This window comes from Acipenser ruthenus, chromosome 3 (assembly GCF_902713425.1).
Source record: "Acipenser ruthenus chromosome 3, fAciRut3.2 maternal haplotype, whole genome shotgun sequence".
NCBI lineage: Eukaryota > Metazoa > Chordata > Actinopteri > Acipenseriformes > Acipenseridae > Acipenser > Acipenser ruthenus.
Window position 1 is genome coordinate 103,016,147 of NC_081191.1, and position 23,915 is coordinate 103,040,061.

General features: G+C 40.2%; 1 protein-coding gene and 1 long non-coding RNA gene across 2 annotated transcripts; both read right to left on the bottom strand.

Moving 5' to 3' along the window:
- Positions 1-263: 263 nt before the first annotated feature.
- LOC131729994 (uncharacterized) lies at positions 264-3,479 on the bottom strand. Its single transcript, XR_009323862.1, has 3 exons — positions 3,214-3,479; positions 1,737-1,871; positions 264-1,118 (listed from the first exon to the last, which is right to left on the bottom strand). It is a non-coding gene; the product is annotated as an uncharacterized LOC131729994 (long non-coding RNA).
- An 11,486-nt stretch (positions 3,480-14,965) lies between these two features.
- LOC117394951 (carbonic anhydrase-like) lies at positions 14,966-23,522 on the bottom strand. Its single transcript, XM_033993722.3, has 7 exons — positions 23,342-23,522; positions 22,709-22,906; positions 19,365-19,483; positions 18,965-19,060; positions 18,655-18,717; positions 18,250-18,405; positions 14,966-15,772 (listed from the first exon to the last, which is right to left on the bottom strand). The coding sequence occupies exons 1-7, from the start codon at positions 23,373-23,375 to the stop codon at positions 15,653-15,655; spliced, it is 786 nt and encodes a 261-aa protein (XP_033849613.3). The 5' UTR covers positions 23,376-23,522; the 3' UTR covers positions 14,966-15,652.
- Between the last annotated feature and the right edge of the window lie 393 nt (positions 23,523-23,915).

The following is a 23,915-nucleotide window of genomic DNA, read 5'->3' on the forward strand; positions in this document are numbered from 1 at the left end:
AGCCTTATCCACGTCGGGAACCCTTGCTTGCGACAGCCACAGCTGTGTGCAAGCCACAACCAGACTAGCCAGTGAAGGAACAATTCCATAATTGATCATTTAATGTTTATCCACAGGATTCGTAGAACTCCTGAAGCACTCTTGTACACTCTGTACAGAACTCCATTAGGCCCTGGAGATGATGAAGCCCTTGCTTTTTCACAGCTTGCTCTACTTCTGTCCACTTAGGTGCACAGTCCTCTATTTGGTATTCTGGTAATCTGTATGTGTTTCCTTCAAATATCTCTCCAGCTCAAACTTAGATGCTTTTAGTGTGCCATTCTTTTCATTGGTGAAATTTGAATGGGTCTTTATAAAAGTTAGTTCTCACATGCTCCTTCTTTTTGTAGCGTTTCCGTAGGAGCTCAGCTCTGCGCAATGTTGCAAGCTTGTCTTTTATGACACTTTGTAACAGATTGAGTCCCTCCTTCTGACTTTCCCTTCGTTCTGCTCTTCTCCATTGCTTCCTCAGTTGTTTTTTTTTCAGAGTACTATCTATATACAAGTGCAAAGCTTAGTACTCATTCTTGTTTTTTTAGGGCATTTCTGGTTTAAGGCCCGGCCACTTACAGTGGACCTCAGAAACAAAAATCACTGACAAATAATGTTAAAGCACTTTGTGTTCTTTCTGAGGGCTAGAAATGTGTTTTAACAACACTTACATTTCTAACCATGCTTACTTTTCAATGATCCGAGGACAGCTCTTCAGTACACCTCCACTGTTTAGATCATTCAACTAGAGCCCCAGGTTTTTGTTTCAACCAGTAATGTTTTTTTTTTTTATATTGCAGTCTAGAGGAATCATTTTACATTGTACTGTGGAACTCCAGTGTATGCAGAAATATATATTTTCTAGGTGTTATATGTTAGATACATTTCCTGCTTTCAACACATACACCTTCCAATTTAAATGTGTATCTATTTGTTTGTACATAGTACACTCTTTCTCCACACACTCCTCTTCACCCTCCATCATCTGACCAATGAAAAAATGAATCTCCTGCAGTCGACCATAAGCTTCCTCCAGACAGCTCAGTTGTTCATCACAACCACGTTCTTGCTCAATATATTGATAAAGGCTGGAGAGATGACAGAAGCAATGTTATGCATTAAGAGATTCTTGCTTGGCTGCCTCACAGATTACTTGGTTGGAGGCCTTGTTCATCCTCCTCAACCTCTGCAGCATTCTGTGTCCCCCCCCAGGATGTCACATGCTGGTATTATTTCCCTTAGTATGGCTAAAGCTACACATGTAACAGTTTGCCGTGATAAAACATCTGGAACTTCATTCAAAACTCAATAAAAAATATTCAAGGTAAAGAGACACAGATGAAGACACATGTCATGTTTGTTTACTTGACTTGACCTTTGTAAAAACATATCAAAGTTTTGCAGAGCCTAGTGTAGTGAAGCAAGATTAAGAACAAATAAGTCTGGAAAAGAATGGTAATAAACCATGACAAAACATGCACAGTATAGCTTAGGAAAAGGATGCAAAAATACCCTGGTAAACTTTAAGAAGGGTAATAGGTGGCACCAAGTGCAATTTGTGAGTTTGATTGTTTTTGACAGCTATTATACTTTGAATATATTTGTCATAATATTTTGTCCATTCTGAAACCCTACAGTATATTTAGCTAATCACAGGTTTCCTTCACAAAACAAGAGGTGGCAGAAGATGATTCAGTGTGACATACCATTTATACAAATGACGTTTCCACAGACCTTCAAATGTGTTAGACGTCTCAGCATCTCTTGCTAATGCATGATTTTACTCTTGCATCAGAGTGTGGGAGCACTGAGTGGCCAGTTAACTCTGAATTGCTCACATCCTGAAAAACAGCAGCAATACTGTGAGCATACTTTCCAGCCCTCAGGTGGACAATGCGTATCAATGAACATTGCAAGCTTCCTCCCATACAACCATTTGCATCCACTACAGTCTGCTGCGGTCAAAGCTTAAAGCTACTCTGAGCTACTTAGCATGAAATGTCAGGTTTAAACCTTATTGTAATTACAATTTCAATTTAAATCTTGAGCATTACACATTTCTCCTTGAAGAATCTTTCATTTATATACTGGATAAAAGAATAAGCCAAGTTTGTGAATTGAATCATGAAGTAAAAAGGGAGCCCTGTATAACCAACAGCTAAGCCAACATTAAGGTGTAACACATTTGTATGCTTTAGGTCTGCAGTATGTTTTTCACAATGGGAGTTCTATGCTGTGGAACAGAAAGGCCAAAATCAGGGCATCCACACTGAACCATAACAAGATAAGACTATTTTGCAGGCTTTATTGAAACACTTCTCCTAGCTCCGCTATTTTTCTCAATAATCAGTTAAAAAAAATGTAGTTGGTTATCATGTGTCGGCATGAACAATGAGCTTTTAGTCTCCGCTGTCCACTGCTTTTTAACAGAAGAACAGCTGGACTGCCTGGGACCACCTGAACTTTTACTTGAGGCACCTGAGGCCTATTCTTTTTACTGGTGAATACAACGTGATTGTGAAAAGCAACAGGGAAGCTGCATGTCAATATATTACCATTTTGCAAAGACCAACTGCAGGGTTTGTGGCAGGCATGAGCATGGATGATAGCACAAGCTTGCCCGGGGATTAACAATGGCAGTTTTAAATTAAAGGATGATTTTAATTAATTGATTCGCTAATCCAGCTGATCCTCTGTGGCTCCTGTAAATTCCCGGCACTCCATATAAGTGTAGAAACAAGCAGGATATTCTTCCTGTTTTAGTGCATGCCGGACACGCTGGTAGCAGCTGGTGAGTCCTTTTTTACATATTTATTTTAATGTTTAAATAAACAGTTGTTCTTTTTATAGTTTGCTATAAATATTGTTTTTGCATGCTGATTTAGACTAAAGGTGATTTTTAACCAATATGACTGCACTATTCATGTATTTTGTTGTTTTTGTGTATTTATTCTTTTATACGTTATGCTGAAGATTGCACTTTTTATACTATTTATCATATTTGAAATGCATGTTTGCGCTTCATTAATGAATATAAAGCTTGTGAGGTTTTAAGGCAGGAAATGTATAGTACAAGTGCCTAGTATATTCACTGGTTAATAAACTTAGTTGTGCTTTCAAATTTACCGCTTGTCATTTGTTTGGTTACATACCCCCACAGGTCGTGTCGACATTGTCCCTTACCTTCGCATTTTGGATTTGACTCTCCAAGCATAGACCAGTTCAGGATTTGGGAGGAAAACGTCCTGACAGGAATCGTCTAAAAAACCACATCCATCTTAAAAACACTGCGATGTTTCATTTTGCAGCAAACACTTCATCTCAGTGACTGTCGCTGAACATTCCAGTAATCCTCATACTCAAAATCCACAAGGTAGGAATGTAAAATGTAGTCAGATTGTTACTTCTCCTTGAATTGAATAAACATCATATTCAGGACTGCGACATGTCGCTTGTGCAAAAACCTGTGACGCATATTCAGTGCGCTGTCAGGAAGCATCAATGCCGTGGGGCGTAGCCAAATGCGAGAACAGTCACGCTCATCAGGATTTCAGAAAAAGAAAATAAATAGTTCACAGTTGGTAATGTATCATAGGATCACAACATAACATTCATACTTTACAAAATGAGTCTTTCCAAACACTGCTTGTACTCAAAGTTTAGCTATTCTAGTACGGTGGTCAAACGTTTTGCACACCAGTCTGTCACTGAATATCTGGATGGATTTATCTTTTAAATCGTCAACAAATTGACTAATACCGTCTACAGCTAGTTTGTTCTGCAAACTCACGTGATAACTCAGAAACGTCTCGTTTTTCATCAAATCGAGTTGTCCATCAACTTGAGTCCTGGGAGAATTCAAGCAAACTGGAGCATAGGGCACATCCTGCACTCCACACGGAGCACCTTTACTGGATGCGCCACTAGGGAGCCTGGTTTGAGTTTCTGATTGTCTGTATATTCGTTGGGATCAATTCCTGGTTCTGCAGGTGGGCCAGTGGTGCACTTTGGTCGATTTGGTAGGTGTTTGTGGCTTGAAATACAGCCTCGGAATATTTAAATTGTTTTTTTAGTGTTCTGCGTGCCAGAGTTGCTGCCAATCTGGTCCACAGAGGGCATAACGGTGTTGAGTTTATTTGGGGACATTTTGTGTGATATGAACTGGATCATGAGGCCAGGTTAAAATAGGAAGACTGAAATTCTGATTTGTAGTCCATCAAAAAATTTCGACCATGATTGATTTATAACACAGTATTTAACCAACATATAATGGTCAGCTATACACACATAAACAAGTGCTGTTTCATCATACTGTTCATTCTGTTCCATGTGCCAGATTTCTGTCACACAGCCAATTCAAGATCAAGAACAATTCAAACACTAACTTGCACGGGACATTCAATTTTGTCATTCACATTATTTCTCTAGCCACAGGCTAGATGAACTTACCAGAAGGGAATTACAAAGATATATATATATATATATATATATATATATATATATATATAAAATAAATCACGAGACTGGGTTCAAAATGTTCTGACCAGTCACAAAAAATCATTTCTAGACGTAGTTACAAAGCTGCTCGTCACCTTAGAATATATTATACTTGCTTCTCTAATTTATTGCTTCTAACCCCTGATAAACTGGATGTTCTATCCCTCACTCGCACACTAATTCTCCAGATCAACAAACCACCTCAACAGATCCAATAGCAATCTATTTTAATTTGCAAATGTCACTGCGGGACATTCAAGGATCTGCTCCAACATTCAGGATACAAATGTCTCTGCAGGACATCTAAACATCTATTCTAACCTCCATCTTCCAAACCACACATCACAAAGGAGTCCTGGAGTTCTATCAACATTCTGCACTCCAGATGCTTCTCCCCATTAAAGGATGTCCTTCTAGAAACGACATAGTCTCTGCTGCTGTGGATTCCTCCAGCATGGCAAAATCACCACGGAAACCAGTTCCTTGATCCATTACCTGACCCCTGCATTGGAGACCTTAAACTTCAATCTCAGGTCATGTATAAAATAACAAAAACAACATCTGGATCCAGCATCCTAAAGAAGGACTTTATTCCAGGATCCAACCCTACCATATCCTTTGTTATATTGGAGTACACGATGCTCCTCTGTACACGATGCTCCTCTGCCTAATATTTTTGTTCACCGGGATGAACACGTCACATAGATTTCTTATTTTATTGTTTGTTTTTTTAGCAGGCGGCACTGGGATGATTTTACTCTACTTATTTTTCTTCACCCTTGTTGGGTCAGTGTTTTCTGATACATATAAGACTTTGTATTTTAATAAAGGTGGTTATTTAACCCTCATAAGGACACATCGGGATTTCTATGTATTTCTATGTATATTTATTAAGAACAGTCAATTTAGACAATAGCTAAAAAAAAAAAGACTAATAAATGTTTTATAGATTGATATTCATCCTCTTGAATGTGTGTAACCCAGCCACATGACTACTGTTTAGAGGGGTGTAACAGGGTGATGTTACCTGCGTGGGTTGTCACTGAATAATAATGAGTCAGACACAGAGCATTGGGTGTTGACACTCCACACAGGAGTGCAGGTTTAATACACAAGTGCTGCCTCTAGGGTATCAGCAATGGTAGCCTTAGTGTTAGAATTATTAAAGTAAACAAAACAAAACTAAAAATAAAAGTTTGCCACACAAGGCGAGTGCTAGCTGCATTAAAAGACATGTCCCGCTCCAGGAACCTACTAGTCTATGAAACCCTCTCTATACTGCTTGGGATCAACATCCCCTAAACTAACCTACTGCTGTTGCTCCTGAAGTCCCGGCCTACCTGCTCAATTGGTTGCCTAGCAACACATCTCCTGTTATGCGTCCCAGCTGTGCTCATCCATGCAAGAACCAGCGACAGTGTCCTCCCTCTCACAAGGGGTTACAATCCACAGCTTAATCTGGAAAGACTGGTTTCCAGCAGAAGGCCTTGACTAACTACAGCAGGTGGGAATAATAATGTGCTGAAATAAGAATGCCCGCACATTCGACAAGCAATCTGCCATCTCAGTTTCAAAAGCTGCCTTCCTAATGACCTGTGTGTACCCTTGTGACAGGTTGGCTGAGTGGTCTGACGTCACGGCAGAAGCAGGGACGGGAAACACTGACACCAGGGACTGCAGTTTTTAAAGAAAGAATCGGCTGGCTGCCGTTTTTATTAACAAACAAAATAAATAAAATTTTCAAACAAAAACACACTGTGCTCACAGAGCAAAATAAAAGGGTAAACAAAAATAACTCTCAAACACAAAATAACACAGTCAGGCTGGGCAATAGCCTTCACTGATCCTTTGTCTTTTTTAAATACAGTTTCTCTCTCTCTGCTCACTCTCTCCTCTCTCACACCCACCTCGAGTGCCGAGAGCTGCAGGCTTTTTATATCATGGCCGAGGGGTTTAACTAATTAGTAAATCATCCTATTACCCCTCGGCCACAATCTGCACGGGTTTATTAATTATGTTGTGGATGGGGCTACCCATCCACGCTAAACAAAACATTCGGCTACGCCGTCATTTCAACAAAACAATAACAAAACATATGGCGCTTTGCCGACATAAAAATAAACAAACACAAAACAATCTGCACAGGGGCGGAGAGGGAGACCCCGATCTAAAAATAAATAAACAAAACAATGTACAGGACACCTCGCCCTGTTACATATCCCCCCCCCCCTGTGCAACGCACACTTGGCCCCAACGGCCACCTCCCCCCTCAGTCTCAAAGTCCCGGAAGAGGGGGAAGCACAGTGTCCATGGGGGTGGCCATGGTGGGAGGTCCGGCACCCCCCAGTTCTTCGTGGCCAGCAGCTCCCTCTTCCGGGGCTCCTGCCACACACTATCCTGCCGTGAAAGTGTGGCTGGGGGAGCTGGTCTCCTGACACCCCCCCCCCCCCCCTTCTTCATGGCCGGCATTTCCCCTCTGTGGGGCTCCGAAGCAGGACCCTCGATGACCCCAGGCGAAGCAGGACTCTCAACGACCCCAGGTGAAGCAGGACTCTTGATGAGCCCAGGCGAAGCAGGATCCCTGGCGACCCCAGGCGACAGCAGCAGCAGCGGACCCTCGGGAGGCGAACTCGGGAGGGGAGCCCCTGGCCATGGAGGCGGCAGCGGGAGCTCCACTTCTCCCTCGTACCCTGTACCCTGTATGGAGCAAAAGGCAGCCCCAGGCGATCCAGGCGTGGCATCCCTGGGCGGTGCGAGGCTGGCATCTTTGGGCGGTGCGAGGCTGGCATCCTTGGGCGATGCACAACAGGGCGGCAGCGGTCCCTCAGGAGGCGATGGCGGCAGTGGACCCTCGGGAGGTGACGGCGGCAGCAGACCCTTGGGAGGCGATTGCAGGAGGGGAGCCAGGACCAGCGGTGGGGCTAGGTCTGGCCCTCTTCTCAGCTGAGGTAACCTGGCCATTTTCCCCCTTGCCCTTTTCAGCAGCAAGGGCAGCTGCGGACCGCCAGCCTTCTGTCCCGGTCCGTCCTGTCGTGAAGGGAGAGGCAGCTCCTGCTCCTCTCCCTCGGGTGGTGGAGAAAGAGGCAGCTCCTGCTTCTCTCCCTCAGGTGGTGGAGGCAGAGGCAGCCCCTGCTGCTCTGCTCCTGGCGAAGGCGGCATGGGCTCCTCCTCTTCTGGCTGCGAAGGCGGCAGGGGCTCCTCCCCTTCTGGCTGCGAAGGCGGCATGGGCTCCTCCCCTTCTGGCTGCGAAGGCGGCAGGGGCTCCTCCCCTTCTGGCTGCGAAGGCGGCAGGGGCTGCTCCCCTTCTGGCTGCGAAGGCGGCAGGGGCTCCTTCCCTTCTGGCTGCAGCCGTGAAACCAGCAGGCATGCTCCCTCTGCTGGTGGCGGCAATGGAGGCGGAACCAGCAGGCATGCTCCCTCCGCTGGTGTCGGCGATGGAGGCAGAACCAGCAGGCATGCTCCCTCCGCTGGTGTCGGCGATGGAGGCGGAACCAGCAGGCATGCTCCCTCCGCTGGTGGCGGTGGTGGAGACAAAGGCAGCTCCTGCTGCTTTGATCCTACCATTGGAGGTGATGGAGGTGGGACTAGCAGGTCTACCTTCTCTGCTGTGGGTGGTGGTGGGACCAGCAGACGCTCTCCCTCTGCTGGTGGGAATGGACGCCGCAGACACCCCTCTGACAGGAGAGGGCAGTTGAGTGGGGAATGCCCCTGCTCACCTCAGATGGGGCACTAGCAGTCCTGCATGACCGCCCGGATGATGGCATCCCAGCTGCTCTCCCACTTTGTGGCCGTGACTGTTAGCTCCCGCTTCTGGGGTCTCCCCCAGGGTACCTGGTCCTGGCTCGCTTGGGCAGCCCCCTCCTCTCCCTGGTATTGGGTGGGGCAGATGGCCACGGTGTGCCCAAACTCCCCACAACCAGGGCACCACTCGTCTACCACGTAGCTAGGGCCGACATCCCCTGGTGGCAGCTGTTGCTGTTGCCGCCGCTTTTGCTGCTTTTTGCAGCTCTTCCTTCCCATCCTCACACTCCTTTTCTTCCTCCAAACACTATTAGAAAAACGAAAAAAAACAAATAAAACTGCGGTACCCTCTTCTGCCTGCGTCCAGGAGGCGCTGGTGATCCCACCGCTGACACCACGTGTGACAGGTTGGCTGAGTGGTCTGACGTCACGGCAGAAGCAGGGATGGGAAACACTGACACCAGGGACTGCAGTTTTTAAAGAAAGAATCGGCTGGCTGCCGTTTTTATTAACAAACAAAAATAAATAAAATATTCAAACAAAAACACACTGTGCTCACAGAGCAAAATAAAAGGGTCACAAAATAACACAGTCAGGCTGGGCAATAGCCTTCACTGATCCTTTGACTTTTTTAAATACAGTTTCTCTCTCTGTTTGCTCTCTCCTCTCTCACACCCACCTCGAGTGCCGAGAGCTGCAGGCTTTTTATATCATGGCAGAGGGGTTTAACTAATTAGTAAATCATCCTATTACCCCTCGGCCACAATCTGCACGGGTTTATTAATTATGTTGTGGATGGGGCTACCCATCCACGCTAAACAAAATAATCGGCTACACCGTCATTTCAACAAAACAATAACAAAACATACGACGCTTCGCCGACATAAAAATAAACAAACACAAAACAATCTGCACAGAGGCGGAGGGGGAGACCCCGATCTAAAAATAAATAAACAAAACAATGTACAGGGCACCTCGCCCTGTTACAACCCTCTTGATTAAACTTCTAAAAACATCAACAAAGACTGTTATCTATACCTGTCTTTCTGGTCACCATTCTTAAAGTTAACTTGTTCTCACCTGTTTATTAAAAGGAATTTAATGATTCATTATAGTCAAATAATAAGTTAAACAGACTTCATACTGAAGTAGTGAACAACCACAACACATCAAAACCATTTCAGATATTGATTCAGTTTGGAGGTAATACAGTCGCTTGGGACAGTTAAATTAGATAGTGTGCTGAATTACAGAGTTGCTTTAAAAAATGGAATAATGTACCTAAAACAAAGTAAAATGACCAAACTATTGGAACGCTTTAAAAGAAAACGACTTTATTACTGTACGTACACATATAATAAACACAATAATGCCTTAGCAAACTTTAAACACAACAATGCCTCGACAGAATCTCTGGGTCTAATTCCTGCCGGTAACCAGCTTGGGCTGTGACGCTACTCTATCACATGTGGTGTCGGAAGTGAGATAGTGACCCAGAGCAGGGCTGCAGTTAAAAGATTTAGAAAAATAATAATAACTATGGACAAACTAGCAGAGGTGTGGGCCCCGGAGCAGAGGCGTCGGGAAGCTGAAGGGGCTTCATTTACGGGGATTGTCTGGAGTTTGGGCACCACAAAGAGGAGTGCCCAGATGAAGACCCCTGCTTTATGATGGCATACGAGAGGGAGGAGGTGGAGTCCCTGGATGAATGGCTCCGCCTTAAAGTGCAAGACGAGCTGCCTAACTGAAAGCCAGAAATGGGCCCCATCTGCCTCCCAAACTGTCTGGTACAGTAGTTTTGACACCCTCCTCTGCTACCCCTTCCAAGAGGAAGAGGAGGAGCTGCCTGACCGAATGCTGGACAAGACAGAACTGCCTGCCCCGAAACGGAAAAAGGGGAGGAGCGGCCAGTCTCGGAGGCAAGCAAAGGGGCGAGTGCCATCACCAACACCAGAGAAGGAGGAGTTGCCTGCCCTAGAGCCAAAGAGGAAGGAGCCTCTGCCGTCTGGTGCAAAAGAGGGAGGAGTCGCTGCCATCTCTAGAGCCAGTAAGGGGTAGGAGCCGCTGTCATCTCCAGTACAAAAGGGGGAGGAGCCACTTTCATCACCAGAGCCAGAAGGGGAGGGGTCTCTGCTGTCTCTAGAGCAAAAGGGTGAGGAGCCGTTGTAGTCTCCAGAGCCAGAAGTGGAGGAGCTGGGCCAACATCAGCAGCTGTTACACCTGTTGCTGGGGAGTATGGCTGCCAGCATCACCCTGCCAGCGTTGCCATTGCCGGAGTGCCACACGCATCCACTACCGCTGGAGTGCCCAGCATCGCTGCCAGCATCCCAACTGCTGCACTGTCCAACGCCACAGGCAGCATTGCCACTGCCAGCATCGCCACTGCTGGAGTGCCCTGCACAGGGATGGGGTTAATTCTGTCCCTGCCAGCAATCACAGGTGTGGCCATTCTCCAATTAGTTAGCTGAGTGCTCATTGGAGAATGGCCGTCTGCATAAAGAGGAAGTAAAATCCTTTGTTTGTTGGAGGAGTTTGGGGCTGTGATTCTTGTATTGTTTCGTAACTTGCTATTGCAATGCCCAGCCTACAAGTGTTTTGTTCTTTTGTTTGAACCTTTTATTTTGGTCCTCGTGCCATGTTTTTTGCGCAACACTGCTTTAAAACTGGAGCTTTCTGTCTCTAGCTCTATTTCCTGCCAGTAACCAGTCTGGGCCAGGACGCAACCCTGTCACAGCAACACCTTGCTTTGTTTTTGTTTTGTTTTTTATACTAGATTTAAACTTACAAAATAAAAATCACATGACTTGGTGTCGGATTCATATTTACATTGATTTTAGGCAAGAGACTCGTGAATAGACTAGACAGGACTCATACCATTCATTTCAGTAAGGATTTGGTCAGGTCTCATAAATCATGCCGATTTATACAGAATGTCAGTACGTAGAGGGGCTGGCTTAGACAAGTTTTACTGTAAAAGATATTTTCTACATCCTTTAGCACTGTCTGTTATAGAGCAGCTTGCTTTGATTATAAGAGTAACTGAACATATAGCATTGATGTTTTAGCCTACATGTATATGCCTCAAAGTGATGCCTCAAAAAGATGGCTGATGATCTTTTTTATTTACCTATTATAACAAGATTATTTTTAGCAGGGAAATATTGTCCACCACTGTAATTGTCAATTGCTGTTTTTTAGACTCTTAGCCTACTGTAGACCTATGTGTTGCATTTGAATATAAACTGTTGATTTTATACACATTTCACAAGCATTTAAATGATGCCATTTTCCGTATGTGTGTGCACTGATTAAATTATGTCTTCAACACCTTTAATTTGAATGAAATGTGATATGTATTTTCGCAATGTTTCATTTTCTATTCTATATCATGGACCAGATTCCAATAAATGGTTAATAGGGTTTTTAGAAAGCTACAAGGCAAATACAGTATACATTGTCCAACCTTGAAACAACCTTACTGCAGTTAGATTAGTGTAGCTCTGCAGTGCAGCGATCCATTCTCTCTCTCTCTCTCTCTCTCTCTCTCTCTCTCTCTCTCTCTCTCTCTCTCTCTCTCTCTCTCTCTCTCTCTCTCTCTCTCTCTCTCTCTCTCTCTCTCTCTCTCTCTCTGTGATTGCTGATTACACGAGAGAGAGGCTGCACACAAATAATCACAGATGTCACCTTGTGGGTGCAGTACGCGCATGGCAGAGAAGGCTTTATTGATAAGCTGCTGACCTTGGAATGCAGTTGCTGATACTACAGCTTACCCTCCTTATCAATGTGAACAAATGCGTATTTAATTGGATGCTAAATGTCTGATAAGTTGTCTTTTTCTCTATTTTTCTGATTACAGTTTGCTCACAATAACCCTGTTTGTTACTAGTTGTTTTTTCAGAAGTAGTACCTCAAAGGAACATGCCTCGGTTGTTACTGATAGATGGCTGAGCATTATATAACTCCCTGTGTGTGATTAATAAGCCTGCCTCTGTCTGAAATAGAAATGCTTTGCTATGGGAACAAGGGGGAGGAGGTTTCCTGGTTAGTTATTTTATCAATATAATGAGCAATTGTCGTTCAGTCCTACTAGTTTCTTTAGTTATTTCTACTTACCTATACTTAGCAATATAATCAGCTCATTCAGAGCTAGATTTTTGCCTTTGCAGCAATTTTGGGTTATTTAGGTTTAAAGTCATCACTTTTATCAGATACCTACAGTCCTGATTGCAGATAGCTAGTGATGAATTAATATTAATAGAATATATCAAGTAAAATGTGGTTTGATGATGAACAGCAACACCTCAAACAGACCAGCCCTTTTTGTTTTACAGGTAAGAATGTTCGTCTCCATTCAACAATCTCACACATTTATAATCCATTTTGGATACTGGTTAAATCAGCCACAAACCAGGTTGGCAAGTTTTCTTGGGCAGTCGGTGATCCTTGATTCCCCTGGGTCCTACTGTCTGGCTTCTATATAGATAGATAGATAGATAGATAGATAGATAGATATGCATTATAATTGTATCAGTATATGAAGTATGAAAGATAATATTCATTTCTATTTTTATCATTCACTCAAGTTCCATTTTAAAATTCCTTTCAGGAAGTTATTTCGTGATATCTCTAAATGATTTAGAGATATCTCTAAATGAACAGGAAGTTATATGAAGATATCTTAAAATGATTTAGAGATATCTTAAAATGATTTAAATATATCTAAAAATGCATTTTAGATATCTCATTTAAAGCTCAATTTAAAGATATCTGTAAATCATTTTGAGATATCTCTAAATGTATTTTAGATATCTTAAAATGATTTAGAGATATCTTTAAATATTAGAGATATCTATAAATGAATTTGAGATATCTCTAAATGATAATTTGGCTTGCCATACATATTTGACACAAGTCTGTAGGTTGAAGTTCCTATGTCCTAGTACTTATTGTCATGCACCTGATTCTGATACAATTTTGTGTGGGGCAAGTTGTTATGACCTTATAGAGATACCCCAATAAAGGTACATTTGCATACAGGTCATTTTTACAGTCGGTATCACCACTTTGACTGCTTTTTTTATTATGTGCAAAGACATAGTAAAGATAAAATGATGAAAAAATGGATGAAATTGTTTAAAATTACAAAATTACAAACAACCCCCTTCCCTGTATGTTGAAGAGACATAAAATGTGTACTGTTTCAAAAACTACTTTGCACTGACCAGCTGGTACATGCTGCTGGGATAACGATGATGAGTAACAAAGTGGTTTTGTTTTCAGTTTGTAATGCAACTTAATTTCCCGACACTATACCCACTGGATAATGACATTGCATAACTTACAGAAGAACCGAAAGACTGTGGCTAAAGCATGGCGCTTTCTTTATTATCAGGAGTGACGTAGCAAAACCTAATCTTTGGGTTACAGATGCAACAGAGAAAGTGCTGCTTTTATAACCAATCAGAAAAAAACTCTCACAGGAATTTTAGATCTGTTAAAATCAACTATTCGCTGTCACTCTATTTTTTGAAGGTATACTGTGTATAAAGTAACTGAGATGTATTGACATTTTCTATTTTTTTTTTTTTTTTAATTATAAAGAAGAGGACCTGTAATAGGCTTAGGCCCCTATTAAAAATAGATTAAAAAAGAAGAAAAAAAAGGAAATTACTCAATGTTTTTAGTTTTAGTGAAATATTTAGTGATGACCGCAATATCATCAGAAATCTTTTAGCTCAATGTAAACTGCTGTGCTCTGACTGTAAGCAATTCAGCTAGTTTAATTACATTTTATCCGCAGGTAAGCAGGCTGCATTATTTAACCACACGGACAATTGCAGTTTAATTAAATTGCAACTAACACCACATGATATATTGTTACCAGATATTAATATTTTTTTTATGCCACTCATTGCTTTATAGCTTTTTAGCTAAAAATCGTATCCAATGGAAAAGAACAAGAACCATGTCATAAAACACTTTGCTCACTATAATTTATTTAATATTATATATTTTTTTCAATTTACACAAAAAAAAAAAATACCAATGGATGTATGACTGCAATGCCTCAGTACGTGCTTCTTTTGAGGCCCCCATCAATGAGGAATGGCAGTTGCTACAGTATAGTTATTCATGCCAGCTTTATAAAAAATAAACCAAATTAAATGAGTTTACATATATAAACTAGGACTGCTGATTAAGTGCTATTACTAGGTACAATACTGATCTAATGTGCACAGGCATCGCTAGCATAACCCTGCTCCTTGCTTCACATGACATTTACTGTTTGTATGAGATGGATGTCATTCTTTCCAGTGACACATTTTCTTTGGCAAAATTCTCACTGAAAGTATTAGCCTTTCCTTGTATTTAGGTATACTCATATTAGATATTAGACCCAGTATTGATAGAGATTACTTTTCTGTATTCTGTGATATTAGTTATAGGAATAATAATTTGGCTAGAAAAAAAAAAAAAAAAAAAAAAAAACTAGAAAAAAACCAAACAATAGCTTGCTTTAAATATCTAATTTAGTAGGCCTGGTCTAGCATGGAAACAATAAAGACACTGAAAGATCTCCTTTATCCACCTTCTACTGGAATCAACAAGTGTCACAAAAACTACATTAGTAACTAAATGTCTCATTCTATAGTTCATGCATTCTATGTGTGTACAAAATAAAACGCAAAAGCAGAAATATACTATATTCTTTTTATTGATATGGCCTTCCTTGTAACAATAATCAAACATTATTTAGTATTCTTTATAGCATTATTGCTCAACATGATTTCATTTTAAAAACTAAGACACAATCATATAAACTAATTCATAATCCACTTAATGGCTGAACTTCAATAACACTTTGCAATATTAAAATATTCTTCTTTAATTTATGTGCTCAACATTGAAAAAGAAAACATGACAAGGATGTTGTGCTGGTCTGTATTAGCTGGTTTCCCCAATAGTATGACATTATTTATACTCTGGAATGAAGTAAGGGAGCTTGCCATGAACATGTTACAGAAGAATGTTGTACCCATTTTCTTATAGCCAGTAATAAAAAAACTCAATATTATATTAAAAAGACAGAATGCCTATAAATATAAATTGCATATGTGCAAATATATAGATATCCAAAGTGATGATGAAATCCAGTGCATAAATGACTCAGCTGTGGCTTTGTATGAGGCTTAGACTGTGCCTGAAGCACGTTCAAGTGCAATCAGAAGTCACGTTTCATTAAGGTGCTGTGATCCTAATGCTGGGAGAAAGGGATTCTGGATTGATTAGCTAAACTCTTGTCTTCTACAAAGATCCAGTTTCATTTGTGCTGGCTACAATACTTTCTTTAAATAGCCAGCCTGGAATACCAGCGGCGAGCTCTTCATTTGAAAGAGGCTCTGACACTCCTCTGCTTCAGAGGCTGTGGTGGGCGGTAGTTGTCCACCATGTGGCAGGGTGCTTCACCATCCCCTGTAAACAGGAGGCTACGGAACCTGGCCATCTGCAAAGACAAAGACATTAAAAAACAGTGATCAGCTTCCTGGGCACCATACATTATAGACTGCTCAGGATCTGTCAGCCAATCAGAGTGCACGTTTCATCTTCTGCATTCCACGACACATCCCGGAGAAACCCTATTCATGACAACAACCGTGCCACTTTCAGTTTTTACTGTGCTGTGTTCTCCATATCAGCACAGTTGACATCCTCTGCTTTAAACAAATCATATAGGAGGCTGTCTGGTTCAATGGTTAAAGAAAAGGGCTTGTAACATGGAGGTCCGTGGCTCAAATCCTGGCTCATTCACCGACTCACTGTGTGACCCTGAGCAAGTCAGTTAACTTCCTTGTGCTCTGTCTTTCAGGGAAGACGTTGTAAGTGACTCTGCAGCTGATGCATAGTTCACACACCCTAGTCTCTGTAAGTCACCTTGGATAAAGGTGTCTGCTAAATAAACAAATAATAATAATAATAATACCTGAGGCACCTCTTGGAATTCCATTCAACTGCAAAGTATTCTCTTCATTAACCATTTCTCTCTCTTTTCAATTGACAATGGACTAAATAATGGTTGGCAATAATTAGAAAATAAAAAAAGCTGGGTTTTGAACTTGTATTAATAATAAAGCAGTATATAATAGATTTATAGGACTGCAAGTGCCTGTGTATGGGTTATATTAGCACACAGAGCCAATAAACAGAGCTCAGCTCCAGCCTCAGTGTGTTCACTTCTACTCATGTCGATATTACCCACACACACACACACACACACACACACACACACACACACAGACGTTCACCGTCCTCTAACCCTGTTTTCTATTCCTCTGTTAAACTCATGCGCTAAAAGCTAGATTTCACTTCCTTAAATGTTTCATTTACATGAGTATCCTCTACTGTGTTGTACTGCAATATGATACATCATATTGTTCTTTTCTCATCTCTGTTTTACAATACTATATACTATAACAATGTCCACTACTATTCAACAATGGATATGGCTCCTTGGTATTATTATTGTTTAGCAGATGCCTTACATCTTACAGAGACTAGGGTGTGTGAACTATGCATCAGCTGCAGAGTCACTTACAACAACATCTCACCCGAAAGACGGAGCACAAGGAGGTTAAGTGACTTGCTCAGGGTCACACAGGGAGTCAGTGAGCTGGGATTAGAACCAGGGACCTCCTGGTTACAAGCCCTTTTCTTTAACCACTGGACCACACAGCCTCCTCGGTATCCTCATCCATCACTTCAATGTATATGATGTGATGGCATTAAGTTGTTTGAATAGTTTGCTTCTCAAGCATTAGTTGTAAGGTTACAATTCCATATGTCAGATACTGGACACACATTAAAAATAGATTTTAAAGCAACCGAACAAGGTAAATGCAATGATTTAAAGCAGCTAAAATTAAACTATACATTTTATGAAGACATAAAACTTTTAATATTGATTAGTTATGCATGCATTGTTGAATTTTCTCCTACAGTTTAGCATTATATATAAAAAATAAAACTCTGAAATGTACCATTTCTTTTTAATGTCTTATTTTGTTTCTTTGTTTGACTTAAGTGCATTCCAGAATTGCCTATTTATCTGGTAGCATGAAACCACATTTAATGGCCACTTCATTGCACACACTTATCAGAAGTGACCTCTCTTGTCTCATTGTCACATATCCTTTGAATACTGTCGACAAGTGTACTTGTCCTAGAAATTCTACTTTGAGCTGCAGCAGGCAAGTAGGCCTAAAACTATTATTCCCTTTACTGTGACGTTTCTGTAGCAACCTACATACCTGGATTAGCATAGCAAATACTCTACTAATAAAAGCAAGTGTATTGTAAATGATCAGCTGATTCATTTACATTCTAAAGTCGGCATTGTTTGACGAAGTGGCCCCTCAAACTGATACATTGTGCAGTCCTTTGTGCTGCTGCTGGTTGACCTTGCCTCACAGATACCTGCTATAACACGCTGAGTTTTGAAATGATTAATTTAAACAGCTATGTATTATTATGTGCTTACAACTAAAACTCCACCTTGTGAAGAAAGGAACGTAATGTATACAGTTCTAAAACGTGAGTCAGTCCTGAGAACTGTATGAGCAATTGCAGTAGAACTGCACACCACATATCTATGTGCTGCAATATGGGAGGGTACATGTTATTGAATGAAACATGATGCCAGCATTATAGTGTAACTGTATCATAAGGCGACCAAAAATGTCTCTGCGGACTCTGGTGAAGGAACCAATAAAACAAGCATAACTCCTATGCTGTAGTGGTTACTATGGAAACATTCTCTGCCATACCAATTGTGTTCTAATGACAGCTACCTGTAAGCCTCTTTTTCTGTCCCAGTGTTTGGTACAAATGGGGGAGGATTGCAAATTATAAAACTCAAGCAAGAAAACAAAGTGCCACAGATGACATTCCAGTAGCACTGCAATAGATCAGATTCCATCCACTAACCTGCTCAGCGCTGACAGAAATAGTCTCCTTGAGGACGATCCAGGTCACACTCTCAAGCAGAGGGGGTGTGGTCAGTGAGCCATCATAGGTCCAGAAATCCAGGGAGCCCGGGAGCAGAGTTGCTGGATTGAAGTCAGAGAAAGAGGTTTGCTTCCCCTAAAAGAACACATCAGTGCCACAGTTACCATCACAAGAATACGTGTTTACATAATAATAATAATAATAATAATAATAATAATAATAATATGTTTGTAATACAGTTCTTGAAACACACTTTCTGTTAGGCTTTGTTACTGTTGCGCCACTGTAAAGTAATGCCATATTCAAGTAGTGACCCTCCACCTGTAGAGTCATAACTTGCAAAGAATTATGTACATTATTTTATGATGAGTAGTTGTTTCTTACCTTTTCTTTAATTGCATCAAAAGCATCAATGATTTTCTGCAAATATGGATTGGCATTACCAATCTGCAAAAGAAAAAGTGAATAACTAGTTAACCTAGAGGTAAACACTCCATTATTTATATAACTAGGTGATCAGTCACATAAAAACTGACCCAGTGCGGTACAATCACAACCCTATGAAGTGACACATCAGTATGTAGTTCTTGGTAAAAACCAAGAATGTGTTTGTATCTAGGCAATGACCAAGGGCTGGGTAATTTATAGTAGTTTCTTTACTTTTTTTTTTAAGTAACTTGACATTATAACTGACCTTCAGAAATACACCAACAACAGCCAAACCATCAGGCTGTGCTGCAGATTCGCCAAAACTTGGATACTTTCCAGAATTCCAGTGAACCAAGTGAAGCTGAAAGAAATATAAAAAAGGGTATTTTATGATCCATTGTTAAACAAAGGATACAAATCAAATTTTAAAATTACAGAACAAAGCAAACATGATAATATGGTAATGTGACACCCATAATATCATTGTTAACAGTGCATTTAAAAGTATATGCAATCTGTTTATAAAAATCATTAAGGACTTTTTATGAAGATCTAAATGTTAAATGATTTTAACTATATATATATATATATATACACACACACACACACACACACACACACACACACACACACACACACACACACTTTCGCCCATGAAAGCTCACCTCTGCAGGGTACTTCACCCCTTGCACAGTGTGCTCTGAGCCATGTTCATCTGAGGATCCCCAGTGAAAGTGAAACTGACGCAGTCGGTAGGTTCCAGAGACTGGTCCTCCTTTAAGCACTAAAGGTGAAGAAAAAAAAAAGGAATTCAGTTAAAAGAATCACCTAGATTTTTTTTCATGCATTAGAGCATTTTTTATTTGACATCTGGAAAATCCATAAAAGGTCAAGTAAAAGTAGCCTACACTGGGACTTGTAGCCTACTTTGGGTTTTATTTCTAGTCCTTAGATGCTGCATATTAGGTAGCAAACATCTTCAGTTACAAGACCTATTCTAAGTGCATATGCCTTTAGGTCAGGATGTGCAGTAGCCTACCTTTGAGTCATCGTAGATTTGTGTGTCTGTCAGCTGGTGGTGTTTACTTAATGCTTATCCACAGCTGAAATCTTTATGTGTTTGAGAAAATGAAGAAGATGAGAAGCTCTTGCACCTAAGTTCTGCCCTGCATAGGTTTATTTTATATAGCTGATGTTTATTTTATTGAACCAAACCAACATCTTGCATCATCATGCATTCAGAACTGCGCAGACACATGGCAAATTACATTTAATAGAGAAAATTGTAAGGTACTGCACGCAGGCAATAAAAATGTGCATTATAAATATCATATGGGAGATACTGAAATTGAATCAATCAGTCAATCTTTATTTTATATAGCGCCTTTCATAGTGGACCACCATCACAAAGCACTTTACAAGATACAGTAACAACAAGAACATCCATAATACAACAAGAACATCCATAATAGAATGAATATGAAAAAGACCTAGGAGTTCATGTTGACTCAGAAATGTCTTCATCTAGACAATGTGGGGAAGCTATAAAAAAGGCCAACAAGATGCTCGGATATATAGTGAAAAGTGTTGAATTTAAATCAAGGGGAGTAATGTTGAAACTTTACAATGCATTAGTACCACCTCATCTAGAATATTATGTTCACTTCTGGTCACCTTGTTAAAAAGTATATTGCTGCTCTAGAAGGAGTGCAAAGAAGAGCGACCAGAATTATTCCGGGTTTAAAAGGCATGTCGTATGCAGACAGGCTAAAAGAATTGAATCTATTCAGCCTTGAACAAAGAAGACTATGCAGCGATCTGATTCAAGCATTCAAAATTCTAAAAGGTATAGACAATGTCGACCCAAGGGACTTTTTCAACTGAAAAAAGAAACAAGGACCAGGGGTCACAAATGGAGATTAGATAAAGGGGCATTCAGAACAGAAAATAGGAGGCACAGAGAATCATAGGAATCTGGAACCAACTCCCCAGTAATGTTGTTGAAGCGGACACCCTGGGATCCTTCAAGAAGCTGCTTGATGAAATTCTGGGATAAATAAGCTACTAACAACCAAACGAGCAAGATGGGCTGAATGGCCTCCTCTCGTTTGTAAACTTTCTTATGTTCTTATGCTGTAAAGTGTTTCAGCCAATCCAAGGCCTGCATTTTTGTTTCACAGCACCTACACTGTCACCTTAGAAAACTGCAATCAAATTGCATCACTGTTTCCCTTTCTAAAAATGAATAAACACAGCGCACTACCATCGAGACAGAAGAGCAACTACAGTGACATTTAAATAGTTGAAGGCATCAATAAAAGCTATAAATAAACCTATTTGAAATACAGACTTAAACTAGGGGAAAAACTATCTCACAAATCTGTTATGCTGGTTCCATTTCTAATCTTTACTCACAATCACAACAAATCATTACTCATCCACCAAGCATGGAGTATAAACATTATCTTTTTTTTATGTTACATGTTATGACAAAAACAGGCAGCTAAAATAAAAACAACAATGACAATAATAATTATAATAATAATATAAGGAATGCCAGTTTGTGCGCTGCAGTTAAGTAAGTTAAGATGCACACACGACCTGTACATAATACATCTTATAATCTTACAGTTCTACATAAGAATGTAAACTTATTGCGAGTTCTAACATAATCTGTAGGGCTGTAAACGGCTTTTACTGCTAATGATACTACTACTATAATAATAATAATAATAATAATAATAATAATAATAATAATAATACAACTTGGCAATTATGATTAGGAAAATGTATTATTAAATGTAATATAAAACACTGAATTAAAATACAAATGAAACTGTTAATTGTGCACTTACCGTGCTCAAGCCTGGAAGAGCATCAGAATTTAGGTCATGCAATAGTACTGTACTAACATTCGATGCTGCCGACGTATTTGCCAGAAACAGACAATTCGGTGCTTTTACTGATTTATTTTTCCCTCTGACATTCTGGATCATCAGAAGACAGATTTTTGCTCTTTTTGAAAACTGCTTCTGTTTGCTAATTACTACCACTAAACAAACAGTACACTTCTACAAGCTTAAAATGTCTGTTTCGCCTCAATTGATCACACAAGATTACATGTGAGTCCACACTTATGAAGACAACATTTTGCAAACCAAAGGTACGCACAGTGCGTAATGTGCGTACAGCTGCGGGCGCCAATGCATATAGTGCCATCGAGGGTAACAGAAGAACGCCTACTGTACTTTATGGTGTGAAAATAATGCATCTGAATATATATTTATTCTATAAATAGTGCTGTGTATATAGGAAGTGACACATTAACATGAGTTTATTATTAACTTCGGGACCTCGATTCTTCATGGAATAAATTAACTTTACAAACCAATTTTTACAACGTCAGAAGAATGTTTGTTTGCCAAAAACCCATCTCTTGGCGAACTGTTATGTTAGTTAACATTAAGTAATGTATGCATTATCAAAAAGTATTGCAATATATTTCACAGATTTTGGTCATCTCTTCCTTGCTTCCCCGTGCAAGTTCATGAACCACTAATCTTTAAATAGGCACCATGTGGAAAATATTGTAGTTTTCTATAAAATGCATAGTTATTATTGTGTTATCGAATAATAGAAGAAGAATTATATATAACATATTTAAAACACTAAATGTATTACTGACACCATGAAAATACAAACATATGTAATATACTTCTTAAAATTCCCTAAAAGGATCGCTGCTAAATTCAACAGCCACGTGAAGCTGAGATACATCAGTATGTTCAAGCAAATGTTTTAGTGGGGGCTGTTGTTTCAATTAATGTTTATCGTAGGAATAATGAACTGTAAAACACGCACACCTGATACCTGCAAGTTGTTGAGGACGATATGGGTATTCTTCATTAACTTAATAATGTTACATTTTTTTTGTTTGTTGTTGTTTTTTTAAGTCTAGCAACCCATAATTTGTATTGGTGCATTTATACACATTATAAAATATACTAACCTGAGCGATCTTCACTATCCACGAAGTCAACCTGGAAGGAATGCCCATTGTTCAGAATGCCTTTAGCAGTGGCAGGATCGTATTGAATGCTGAGGGGTGTAAGAGATGCATCATACTGTGCTTGTGACGGGACTACATCGATGGGGGACTGCCTGGGTCCATTTGCAATTGGGAAATGATCACCCCATTTATCTGGCCCTGAAAAAACAAAATAATAATAATAAAAATCACAGCATAGTTAGATATCATTTTACTAATTAAATAAATAAGGAAGAAGACAAAATATATACATATATCGAAACTATCATATCACTGGGATACTTTAGTAATTGGCTAAAAGTAAACGACAATTTGCCATTTCTTATTAAACAGCTCAGGCAATTTGCCATTTCTTATTAAATAGCAATTTGCAATTTCTTATTAAATAGTTCAGGAAAATAAACAACATTCCAATTTTAATCATAAGACTGTTTTATTAACACAACAATGTGTAGCCTACAAAGCAGTACTATAGACAGTGGGATATTAATATGTTAATTATCTTCACTTGCAACACATTCATCATTCATTCATCCCATTTTCACTTGTTGGCTTTACAAATGAACAGACATTCTTAAAAAAATAGGTTCTCACCGTTCTCGACATCATATCCCCACGAATGTGCCATTTCTGTCAAAGTTGTTGTGTGTGTCGGTGGAGTGTAATTCCTTTAATTGCTCAGTCGAGGATGGAGCAGCCAGTTTCTGATACCCCAGATGAGATGCAACAACGCTTTTATAGATGTGTGATACTAGTACGCGGTATGCCTCTGAAGCAAGTGGGTTTGTCTATATGATCTCAGCACGTTTATAGGAGGAGTTTAGCAGCTAAATACATTTTATAATTGTAGTGCCTGGTGTGCTTTCAATAGGCAAAGCGGTCCAAAACACACCAGGCTTTTTATTTTTTGTCCACTCTGTTATTTGGTTAAATATACTAAAGGGCAGACAGAATTGCGCGATTTATGCTAGATTTCAAAGATCAGGATCCAGCGATAATCTGGATTTAACACACATAAACGGCATTCTGTTCCAAGCAATGACTTTCCCTGTAGCATACATTTGTACGACTCCGTATGATTTGTGACCGCACGGGATTGATTGCGCCCCAATTCCAATCTGAAAACAGCCAAATTTTAATCTGTTTTCAAACAGTCTCGGGCAATACT

Bases quoted from the DNA above. Each gene is read 5' to 3' on its own strand.
- LOC117394951 (XM_033993722.3), bottom strand. From the start codon at position 23,375: ATGGCACATTCGTGGGGATATGATGTCGAGAACG. The intron at 19,061-19,364 runs GTGAGCTTTCAT...TATTTCTTTCAG, and splicing joins GGGTGAAGTACCCTGCAGAG to CTTCACTTGGTTCACTGGAA. The intron at 18,718-18,964 runs GTCAGTTATAAT...TTTCTTTTGCAG, and splicing joins TTGTTGGTGTATTTCTGAAG to ATTGGTAATGCCAATCCATA.